The 12500-nt window shown below is 38.4% G+C and overlaps 1 protein-coding gene across 2 annotated transcripts in view; it reads left to right on the plus strand.

Annotated features, from left to right (window-relative positions):
* The window catches only part of LOC306879561 (peripheral plasma membrane protein CASK-like), a 63357-nt gene extending 51359 nt beyond the window's left edge, over positions 1-11998 (plus strand). For both annotated transcript variants that reach the window (XM_079432595.1, XM_079432594.1), the window contains 5 exons: positions 4756-4836; positions 5815-5895; positions 5973-6175; positions 8444-8527; positions 10980-11998. In XM_079432595.1, the coding sequence (XP_079288721.1) occupies positions 4756-4836; positions 5815-5895; positions 5973-6175; positions 8444-8527; positions 10980-11156 (626 nt within the window). In that variant the 3' untranslated portion in view covers positions 11157-11998. The remainder of the gene's footprint in view (positions 1-4755; positions 4837-5814; positions 5896-5972; positions 6176-8443; positions 8528-10979) is intronic.
* Positions 11999-12500: the final 502 nt, after the last annotated feature.

Raw genomic sequence — 12500 nt, forward strand, 5'->3', positions numbered from 1 at the left:
CACACACATTGTTTTAAATAGTTTTTTAATCATCTAATATAGGTAAGTAAATAACAGTAGATATTTTAAACCATATTTTCATGAATATTGACTGTAAATCTTTGAGACTGGATGTATGACGCTGCTGAAGTGTGTGTGTGTGTGTGTATCCGCTGACCTCTCTGTGACCTCCTGACACCAGATCAGATCATAGAGACGCTGCCACCTGCTGACACACACTGAACATGGCTTCACTGCTCATCAGTTGTGTTGAGGTCGTGATGCGTCCTAATATCTCATGACCACAGGATATTATTTAGAGTCCACAAGATCATTTTCTCAGTTACGACATGACCTTGCGGTGTGAAAATTCTGCTTTGTGATTTATTCAGTGAAAGTTTTCATTCAGAGACCCCATATTATTTGCAAAACACCACAAATTCTATCTTTATAGTTAAGTCAAGTCACCTTTATTTATATAGCTCTTTCAACAAAACAGATGGTCAAAGCTTTACAGTATTAAATAGGAAAATAGTGTGTCAATAATGCAATTATTTATAATTAAGCATACAAATATATTAATGACTACTCTAACTGAAATGAAATATTATAATACATGTTAAATTCCCATAAATACATGTCGATATCCTCAAAGAGGAATAGTTGTCTACAAGACACTGTATTTCTTCTGAAGATATATTATTAAATTATTATATGTTAATAATTACTCTTGTTAAATAATGTTGCAGCAATGATATGATATAATTATGCTGATTTGTTGTTTGTAATAAATCTGAATGAAAATATATATATATTTTTTTAATTATCTGATAATCACTGGTTGCTATGGTAATGCAGGTTTGTTTGCTCATTAAACTCATGGTCATGAGAAAATATATTGTGATCAGAAGACATAATATTACTAATTTAATTATATAAATATAACAATAACAACAAAGTATCTTATAACACAAATTTGAAATGATGTCACAGGAACAAGGTATAATATAAACACAAAATCACAAAGTCCTTAGCTATCTTCAAGAATCAGCTAAAAACACATCTCTTCTTTATTTGACCCTCTAACGATAACTCTAGCACTCTCTATTCTATTTCTAGTTTATATATTTATTTATTTTTATTTTTCTATTCTTTTGACTTATTTTATTTTTATTTAAAGCTGCAGTCCGTAACTTTTTTTGGTTAAAAATGATCCGAAATCAATATTTGAGCAAGTACATAACCAGCCAGTGTTGAAAACTACCACCTTACTTTAGATTCACAACGGTTAGCTTATAATAATGTTTTCTGATTTGAGTGGTACGGGTACGTTTTCGTGGGAAAATTCGAGCATGGCTGCGTCATTACGTCACGTCTGTAAACAAAGATTGTAAATGTGCTTCTGATTACAGATAGCCAACGTGGGATTACACAAGTTTTTGTATTTTAAATAGAACCAGTTTGAAGGAAGATTAATTTGCTTTTTGGATTAAAAGAATTTCTTAATATGAAATTAGAATAGTATGACAATTAGATTAGACTGTACAGATTGAAATCTACACGCTAATACTCACTATACTCAGTCACGCAATGCTGATGTTGTTAACATTAATAATTTGAGAATAAAGTATAACAATAATAATAATTTGCACAGTTAGATGTGATATGAGCTAACTGATCGTTAGATTTAATCACCATTGTAGCGTGATTTATTGTAATGCTTGTTTCCTCAGTCGGTCAGAACAAACGTGGCAGACTTGTTACTTGTTCAGATGGCAATATACGGTGAGAATTCTGATTTGGGTCATATATTCCAAGACATAGGCTAGAATCTGTGATTTCGAAGTACAGTAAATATCCACACCGGTGCAGTGACTGACAGCTACACAATCACCTCAAAACATTAGATTCATCCGCGCTGGAGCCGTGCCGGAGCACCGGATCACAACCCCACGCACGGAAGATAATTCCGCAAGAAACTGCAATTCCAGGTTTTCAAACATAGACGGCGACAAAGAGGTCAAAGTTACGGACTGCAGCTTTAAAAAAAAGACCCTCTAACATTAGTGTTCCTTATTCTTTTTCTATTCTATCTACTTGTTTTCTTTGTATGTGTTATATTTTTAAAAAACTCTTGCGTACTGTGTTAGGCTAACTGAGACTTATCACAGCACTTATATATTGTTGCTCTTTTGTTGATTCTGATTGATTCTATTGTCATCATTCGTAAGTTGTTTTGGATAAAAGTGTCTGCTAAATGACTAAATTTAATGTGAATATAATATAATGCACTGGATGAGTGTGTTGTTTGTGAGCGCATGCTCATGCGTGTCATTCTCTCCAGCGCTGCTCGTGTGTGTGTGTGTGTGTGTGTGTGTTGTAATGTGTGTTTAACTGACCCCTGTCCATTTTACATGCTGTCTCCCTTTAATGGCCTCCCGCATGTAAGTAACTAATCGTGTCGATCTCCTTTTGCTAAAGTAACAAGCGGTTGTTGTGTTTGTGTTATCCATGTGAACCAGATGACTAGTAATGGCATGAGTTCAGTGTTTTTGTGAGATGTGATTGACAGTGTTGTGTTGCTTTAGTCACTTCCTGTGAGGGCTGTAGAACTTCCTCAGGATCACGTCATATTGAGAAGCACTGATGAGTTTGCCTGCGTGTGTGGATCGAGCAGGAGCTCCACTAATGCTGGAACACACTACACCACTTTAACTTCACACAGCTGTAAAACAGTACATGATAACCATGTGCTAAGAGCTCGATTCAATATTACTCTAATATGACCTAACAATGAATTAAGGCATGTACTAATCAAGAGCTTTAACTGTGACACAGATCATATGAATTCATCTGTCTTAACTCATCATTAGTTCATATTGAAGTAATAGGTTGTTTGCAGAAGACATCATTGCTGTGTCACGAAATGCAGCTGGAGGGCAGGAAGGGATTTTTCTGTATAGTATTTTGTGTTGTTTATGGATTCTCAAATCGGTCAAACTGAGAAACTACAAGGAGCTTTTATTGTGTGCGAACATTTGTTGCTCATAGGGGGGGGGCAAGAAATTGACTGAAAAATTCAGGAAAGAGTGGCTTATAAACCTGCGTCTGCAGTGTGTGCACATGGTTATTATAAGATATAATAATATATTATTAGATATTAATAAAGAAATATATAAATAGATACAGGGCTGCCAACTCTTATGCATTCAGCGTGAGACTCAGAATTCACTCAATGCAAAAAATGCTTTTCTTACTTTTGTCGTTTCCAGCCAAAATACCTCAATTCTTGTCTTGTTTTCAGAAAAAACAAGTCAAAATTAAGTTGAATCAAGCAAAACAATCTTGTTTTCTGTTTAAAATAATTATTTTATATATGATTATTTTGCTTGCCTCATTGACAGATTATTTTGCTCGTTTCAACTTAATTTTGACTTGTTTTTTCTGAAAACAAGACAAGAATTTTGAGGTATTTTGGCTGGAAACAAGACAAAAAATCTAAGAAAAGCATTTTTTGCTGTGTCTTCTAAACGCCAGACGTAGACATGATGTAAATAAGATTATATTTGCAGTTCTGAGAGCTTCATTGATTATAACGGAACATTGTGAGATTGCCATTAAACTGAAGTGAAGCTTTTTAGTGATTATATAGAAGCGCTGTTTGCTCACTTTCAAAGGCTATAATCAATTATAAAAAATTCTCCGGCCACATTCCCTGTACATGCAGCACAGATTCATATCCAGCATCCCTCATATAAATGCTGGATTCACTTTCAAAATAGCTTGTTTGCAATCAGGGTTAGTTGCTTAGCTTATGTCCACCGCCTCCGTGGCACGCAAGTATTTCAATTTAGTAGAAAAATCGCTCCTCTTCATAACATAAGGATCACGTCCAACATATGTTGTGATTGTCTGTTCAAGGGTGAAGCACCAAATGTTGAGCCCCTCACAACACAACACCTCAATCATATTAATAATAATAATAATCAGTATATCATTATGGGGTCCCCCCTCGCCAAGGGCCCGTTACTCAGTTCCACTATTACCCCGTTTCTGTTTATACCTTTCTCTTGTAAGTCTAAACCAGTACAGTACAGACTTTCCAGTTCATTTTTATTCCATCTGAATTTCATGCGTCATCAGAATCACATGATAGCAAACATGCTATACCAACAAACGCACGTCTCATTGCTTTGAGACACGTTACAAATCAAAACGAAATGTTTTAAAAATATCAAACATGTTTACTATCGTCTGATTAGATGGAATCAGATTCTGTGTCCATCAAACTCTACGTGAAATGGATCAACTCAAATCTGAAAACTGGCCTGATCTTCAACAAATGACTATAAGATTGGGCAAAAATGAGGGCATAAGTGCTGTGGTGTGTTGCAGCTTTACAGGAGCATTCACCCTCACTAGTGAACGTTCTGTCGTCATTCACTCGTCCTCGTGTCGCTCTGAACACAGAATATTCTGTAGGAGAGTTTGGTGATGAATGCATGGAAATGTAAAGTATGTATGATTATCTGCTGTGAAAGAGCAGCATGCACATTCTGCTAAACGTCTCATTTCATGTTCCACCGAAGAATCAAAGTCACGAGGTCGAGTCAAAGAGGACAGAATCTCACCGCTCTTTTAATTCAAAGACATCTTAAAGCAAACATCTCACCAGCTCTCATCACATCTGAATGACTTCATTTCCTGTTTCCTGCTGATTCACACTAACGCCCGTCACGCAGTCCGTCTCACTGATCAGGTCTCTCGTTCCTCCAGTCTTTGACCAACTAGATCTGGTGACGTATGAAGAGGTGGTGAAGCTGCCGGCGTTCAAGAGGAAAACGCTGGTGCTGCTGGGTAAGAGATCACATCTGTTTATTTCTGTCCAATACAGATCGATTCAAAGCAGCTTCACAGAAATGAACAAGAAAATAACAGAGATAACATTGCAGAATCCATCAGTTATGACAGATTATTCAGTCATTGTTCAGTTCAGTAGTCAAGTCACCTTTATTTATATAGCAGCTTTACAGTTTTAAAGGGAGAGTTCACCCAAAAATGAGAATTCTGTCATTAATTGCTCACCCTCATGTCGTTACAAACCCGCAAGACCTTCATTCATCTTCGGAACACAAATTAAGATATGTTTGATGAACTCCGAGAGCTCTCTGACCCTCCATAGACAGCAAGGATCCTAACACGATCAAGGCTCAGAAACGTAGCAAGGACATCGTTAAAATAATCCATGTGACATCAGTGGTTCAACCGTAATTTTACAAAGATAAGAGAATACTTTGTGCTCAGAGAAAACAATAATAATGACTTTATTCAACAATTCGTCTCCTCCGCGTCACCCTATAGTGCCATTTTGGAGAGTATCCCATACACTGTATGCAACATATGTACACGGATACACTGTTTACATTCAGATCAAAGCGTAAACAATGTAAACCGTTATCCACGTACATGTGTTGCATTCACTGTATGGGATACTCTCCAAAATGACCTTGATCGTGTTAGGATCCTTGCTGTCTATGGAGGGTCAGAGAGCTCTCGGATTTGATCAAAAATGTCTTCATTTGTGTTCTGAAGATGAACTAAGGTCTTATGGGTTTGGAACAACATGAGAGTGAGTAATTAATGACAGAATTGTCATTTTTGAGTGCACTATCCAAATAGGAAAGATAGTGTGTCAGTAATGCAGAAGGATAATAGTAAACACTCAGTTAAAGTCAGTTCGTCAGTGATGTTATCGTCCAGCTCAGTTCAGTTCTAATAGTATCTGTGCAATCAAGCTGACGATATTGGCAGTGGCGCTGATTGTTGTGTCTGCAGGAGCTCACGGCGTCGGCCGGAGACACATCAAGAACACTCTCATGGCAAAACATCCCGACAGATTCGCGTATCCCATCCCACGTAAGAGCCGCTCCGTCACGCGTGATGCAGCTCGCCATGAGCCGCCCATCACTGACCGTTCGCTCTCTCCCCGACAGACACCACCAGACCTCCGAAGAAGGACGAGGAGAGCGGCAAGAACTACTTCTTCGTGTCACATGACCAGATGATGCAGGACATCTCCAACAACGATTACCTGGAGTACGGCAGCCACGAGGACGCCATGTACGGCACGCGCCTTGAGACCATCCGCAAGATCCACGAGCAGGGCATGGTGGCCATCCTGGACGTGGAGCCACAGGTACAGACACATCTTCTCATTCCTGACCCTGCAGCACAGAAGCAGTCATGAGTAACACAGGTATATCTGCAGCAATAGACAACAATACATTGTATGGATCAAAATTATACATTTCTCTTTTATGACAAAAATCATTAGGATATTAAGATCATGTTCCATGAAGATATTTAGTAAATATACCGTAAATATATCAAAACTTCATTTTTGATTAGTAATATGCATTGCTAAGAACTTCATTTGAACAACTTTAAAGGAGATTTTCTCAATATTTAGATTTTTTTGCTCCCTCAGATTCCAGATTTTCTAATAGTTGCATCTCAGACAAATATTGTCCGATCATAACAAACCATACATCAATGGAAAGATTATTTATTTATAAATTACCCTTATAACTGGTTTTGTGGTCCAGGGTCACATTCTCTCTCTCTGTTCAGGTCAAGTGAGCTTTATTGGCATGACTTGCACAGTATTACCAAAGCATTGACTATTGCATGAACAAAGAACAAATAATTATGTAATACATAAACAAAACAGGAAAATATCTATAAATCATTAAGTAGATAACTACATGAATACATTTTTAATAAACAATAACAGTAGTCTTTCAAGTTGCTTTATTGTATAACAAATTCCTAACTGCACAAGTTAAAAACACTGTTATAAATCTGAATTTTGGGAGGGGCCCGAAAACTAACCATTAACATGAATAAATATCTTATAATTCAATAGCAATAGTTCAATACTGCGAACACAAAACACTAAAGCTTCATAATTATGTATATATGCACACAAGTAATTGACAGCACAAATTAAACCCACACTTGAATTAACAAATAAAGAAAACAAGCAAATACAAAGTCTTTGAAATGAAAATTAAAAAAACAAATTCAAATAATGAAATTTAAGTGCGTATAAGAGTTACAAAAAAAAACCTTGAAATTGTCCCTTGATGAATGAAAGAGATCCTTGTAATCCTTGCATGCAGAGAAATATAAGAGAGAAAAACACTAATCCAGAATAGTCCATCCAAGATCCACACCAAAGTCTTAATCCTTGTGCACCAAATCCAATAGGATCCACAAGCCATGCCAACACAGCTCATGAACAGAAATCCATTTGATCTCCCATTTCACAAATAACCCAGGAAGCAGTCAATAATATGCATCAAGAAGTCCTTTTTTCTATAAATACAAAGGATAACTAACATTAGCAAACATAGCCTCATAGCAAACACAAATGAATCCTACTGAAAACCATAGACATTGGAACAAAACAGACCTAAAGTGCATTGAGAAGAGAACACAAAAGAATGAAACTAGAAGTTTCTCAATCAGGACAGCTTCACTTTGGCCAAATAAATCTAACTTCCTCTACTACACAGCTCACTTATAAACCCAATGCATGAGCCCTCTTGTACCCCCTGGTGCTGGGTAGTATATGCTAATAGACCCAAGTCTGTTACAATTGGTATGACATTTGTAATATAGTATTGCCAAAGCATGCAAAACACAGAATATAATTACACCACCAAAGTAATAAAGGAGCCAACAGATGAGTGAAAACAAATGGCAGATAGTATCTCTAATATTAATTATAACAATTATATACAGTGAAGAATATGTCAAATAAAGCAAATGAATACAGTAATTAACCATGTATGGTGTGTACATAATGTGCAGCTAGTTTGGCTGTCATGTATATAGCAGAGTTTCTCTGAGTCTTTTACAGTAAAGAATGACAAATTCAATGATTGTGTAAGAACTATTTCTCTTGTAGTGGTGTACTAAGTGTTTCTCATCCTCGAACTGATTCAGGTCACATCGCTGTTCTCTCACCATCAGATTTTCCTTTCTCTAATTTTTAAGTCGTAGTCACAGAGTCGATATTTTTGAGAGAATTTGTCTTTTTTTAAATTGTTTAATTGATGAGTAATTTGCTGGTTCTGTTTAGGGCCGAATAACACTGGAGTTTGGTTTGGAGGACAAATTCATTTTTTATATTTTTCTTCATAATTATACTTTAGATTTTTGAAAATTTTTGTAGATGTGGTTGGAGTCAGACTCGGCTTGAGTGTCATTCATTAGTTGAAGCACGAGTGTATTTAGAGGATGAGACACTGTGCAAGAAGCTCTCATCCTCTAAATACACTTGTGCTCTTTTTTTGTATTTCAGTGTTTAAGGGTATAATCCCAGCTCAGGCCTGCAGGCAGTGTTAGAAGTGCCTCTCTCTCTCTCTCTCTCTGATGTGCTCTCGTTGTGTGTTCTCAGGCGCTGAAGGTTTTGCGGACAGCTGAGTTTGCGCCGTACGTCATCTTCATCGCAGCACCGACTATCACTCCGGCGATGAACGAGGTGAGCGCCGCTGGTTCGTCACAGGACATCCCGGCCGTCACGTTTCATTGCATGCTGCATGCGTGTTTCTGTGTGTTGATCGTTTTCTCCTTGCATCTCTGCACTGCTCACAGCTCCCTAGATGGTGCAGAAAACTGCCTGTAAGTAAAGACACGCGAGTCGCTCACGCCTTCAGTCACACGCTAAAGGGCCGTTCACACATAAAAACACGTTTCTTCTTTGAAAAACACAAGATTCAGACGAGGAAATGCAAGGTCTAGAGGCATGTTTGTTAAAAGTTCTTTGAACTTGAGCACCGTATTTTTAGAAGACGCTGCTAGAGCATGCTTGCGTAGGAAACTGAGGAATAGTAGTGCGGTGAAATGAGAAAAACATGTTATGTGTGAACGGCCCCTAATACATATTAATCTGGTCAGTTTTTGAGCTTTAAGGCCTGTTCACACCAAGAACAATAACTACATTAGCATCCACCCCAGCGGCGATATCGTACAGTGCATCCGGAAAGTATTTAAAGCGCTTCACTTTTTCCACCTTTTCTTATGTTACAGCCTTATTCCTTATTACAGTTTTTTTATTTTTAATAAATTTACAAAGATTTGAAACAAACTTCTTTCACGTTGTCATTATGATGGGGTATTGTTTGTAGAATTTTGAGGAAAATAATGAATTTAATCCATTTGGGAATGAGGCTGTAACATAACAAAATGTGGAAAAAGTGAAGCGCTGTGAATACTTTCCAGATGCAGTGTATTTTAATTTGTGATTTTTGCATCAGAATGCATGCACACAGATCAGTGTTTTGTGTTTGGATGAAATTCAGCATTTATATCATTTTTAGTCATACTTGAGACGTAATTTCTGTCTATCCATGTCAGGATTATTACAGTTAATTAAAATTAAAACCATTAAAAAAAATTGTCACTTGAAATAACGTTAAATATAAAAAACTTTATTTCAGCTAGTTACCAAGGCAACATTTCTCATTTTAATTTACTTTACATTGGTGTGCTACAATAACAAAACCTAAAAGAAGATGAATAAATACTATATAGACATATATAAAAAAAAAAATACTACAAATGACAAAAACGCACAACAAAAATTAAACCAGAAAAATATAAAAAATGAGTGATTAATCGCATCCAAAATAAAAGTTTTTGGTTACATGATATATGCATGTGTACTGTGTTTATTTATGATGTTTATATATAAATACACACACTTACTGTATATATATATATATATAAACATAATATATTTTTCTTAAATATATACATGCATGTATTTGTATATACATAATAAATATACGCAGTACACACTTATTTTGGATATGATTAATTGTTTGACAGCACTAATAAAAATAAAAACTGATTCAAAATATGAATAATAATGGTATCTGTAACAGATAGTTTGTAATGAATGTGACTGAACACACATGGAGCTGCTGTGCTAGAACGACTGGCTCAGACGGAAGTGTGTGTGTGTGTCTGTGTGTGTGTGTGTGTGTGTGCGCTGGATGGCGTGTCGGAGGCTGATACTGTGTGTGTGTGTGTGTGTGCTGGATGGCGTGTCAGAGGCTGATACTGTGTGTGTGTGTGTGTGTGTGTGTGTGTGTGTGTGCTGGATGGCGTGTCAGAGGCTGATGTTGTGTGTGTGTGTGTGTGTGTGCTGGATGGCGTGTCAGAGGCTGATGTTGTGTGTGTGTGTGCTGGATGGCGTGTCAGAGGCTGATGTTGTGTGTGTGTGTGTGCTGGATGGCGTGTCAGAGGCTGATGTTGTGTGTGTGTGTGTGCTGGATGGCGTGTCAGAGGCTGATGTTGTGTGTGTGTGTGCTGGATGGCGTGTCAGAGGCTGATGTTGTGTGTGTGTGTGTGCTGGATGGCGTGTCAGAGGCTGATGTTGTGTGTGTGTGTGTGCTGGATGGCGTGTCGGAGGCTGATACTGTGTGTGTGTGTGTGTGCGCTGGATGGCGTGTCAGAGGCTGATGTTGTGTGTGTGTGTGCTGGATGGCGTGTCAGAGGCTGATGTTGTGTGTGTGTGTGTGTGTGCTGGATGGCGTGTCAGAGGCTGATGGTGTGTGTGTGTGTGTGTGTGTGTGTGCTGGATAGCGTGTCAGAGGCTGATGTTGTGTGTGTGTGTGTGTGTATGTGTGTGCTGGATAGCGTGTCAGAGGCTGACGTTGTGTGTGTGTGTGTGTATGTGTGTGCTGGATAGCGTGTCAGAGGCTGACGTTGTGTGTGTGTGTGTGTGTGTGTGCTGGATGGCGTGTCAGAGGCTGATGGTGTGTGTGTGTGTGTGTGTGTGCTGGATAGCGTGTCAGAGGCTGATGGTGTGTGTGTGTGTGTGTGTGTGTGTGCTGGATAGCGTGTCAGAGGCTGACGTTGTGTGTGTGTGTGTGTGTGTGTGCTGGATAGCGTGTCAGAGGCTGATGTTGTGTGTGTGTTCTCATCAGGACGAGTCTCTCCAGCGGCTGCAGAAGGAGTCGGAGACGCTGCAGCACTCCTACGCTCATTACTTCGATCAGACGATCATCAATAACGAGATCGACGACACTATCCGGCTGCTGGAGGAGGCCATCGATCTGGTGTCCAGCACTGTGCAGTGGGTGCCGGTGTCCTGGGTGTACTAACATCACACACACACACACACACACACACGGACTTACAGCCCGGCCACTACCACTGCGTAGCATTGTATATATCTATACATATATAAATATCTATAAATATGAATATATAAGTCATAGATATGGTCCTGTATTAATAACAAAGGGGGTTGATGACATTTTATACGGTTTTCTTTTTAAACGTACGAGACGGCGTCTCAGAGCAATGATGAGCACAGTCAGCGGTGGGGGAGGAGCCAATACCCCATCAGTCCCTCCCTGTGGGCGTGGCTATGTGACTCCGCCCACTGGCCTGCAGTATATAAGCACAGCTGACCCTCTCTCACACACACGAGCACCGTTTGCGCGGACGGACGTTTCATCCACCACCCCTCTGTTTACAGATGTAGGTTTGCACAAAGAGCAGCGGAGCCCAGCGCTCTTCCTCGGGCTGCTCCTCCTCTTCCTCTAGATGTGTCTGTCCAGATCCACCTCCGAGCGGACGGCTTCCCTCATGCCCCGTGTAGTGACGTGTTTGTAAATTGTCCTGGATTTGATTTCTTGTGCGGAACGAGGAGGAAAATATCCATTCCTAGATCAACCATTTCAGAAAATGTGCTGTCTTAAGAGTATTATCGTTTTACTCCGAGAAAACCGAGAGGATTTTATTGTGTGTAAATGTTTCAATGGTGTGCATTTGCGATTGAAATGAAGTAGTGTGTGCATAAACCACTCGACGGACTGTGTGAGCTCTTCATTTCATATTGCCCTGTGTAAATTCCTCTGCAAATGCTCTTCGGTATGTTTGTTTGTTTTTTATCTATTTCCTTTCATGTGTTGAAAAAGTAAATTGCTTTTGAAATCAGGTCATGCATGTTGTTTTTATGGCAGTGATGATGATGATGATGATGATGATGATGATGATGGTTTGAGAACTGCTCCTTTTCCTCCAGCAGATCATGTGCTGTCTCATAACAATATTCAGGAACAAACACTTCTATATTTAGCCACAGAACTCCTAATAATCCTGCTTTATATCATTTATATTAAATGCAAAGGCGGACGGTGGTGAAGTATTTTTCCTCTGCTTTAAAAGTTCATTTGTCAAGTGTGTGTTAGAAGTGTTTTTCTTTAGGAAACCTTTACTTCACAACATTCTAAAGCATAATACTGTACTTTTTACTGCACTACGTTTCATATTAAATATCATTTAATACTTAATTACAGTAGAAATCTAGTATTTTGTTTTACTCGAGTAAAAGTAATTCAAAGTTTTACTTGAGTACAAGAAAGTACTACATTTTTAATGTACTTAAGTACTAAAGGGAAAAAAACGTATAAAAGTACAACATTATGTTTTGGAACGTA

Source organism: Barbus barbus, assembly GCF_936440315.1.
Source record: "Barbus barbus genome assembly, chromosome: 13".
NCBI lineage: Eukaryota > Metazoa > Chordata > Actinopteri > Cypriniformes > Cyprinidae > Barbus > Barbus barbus.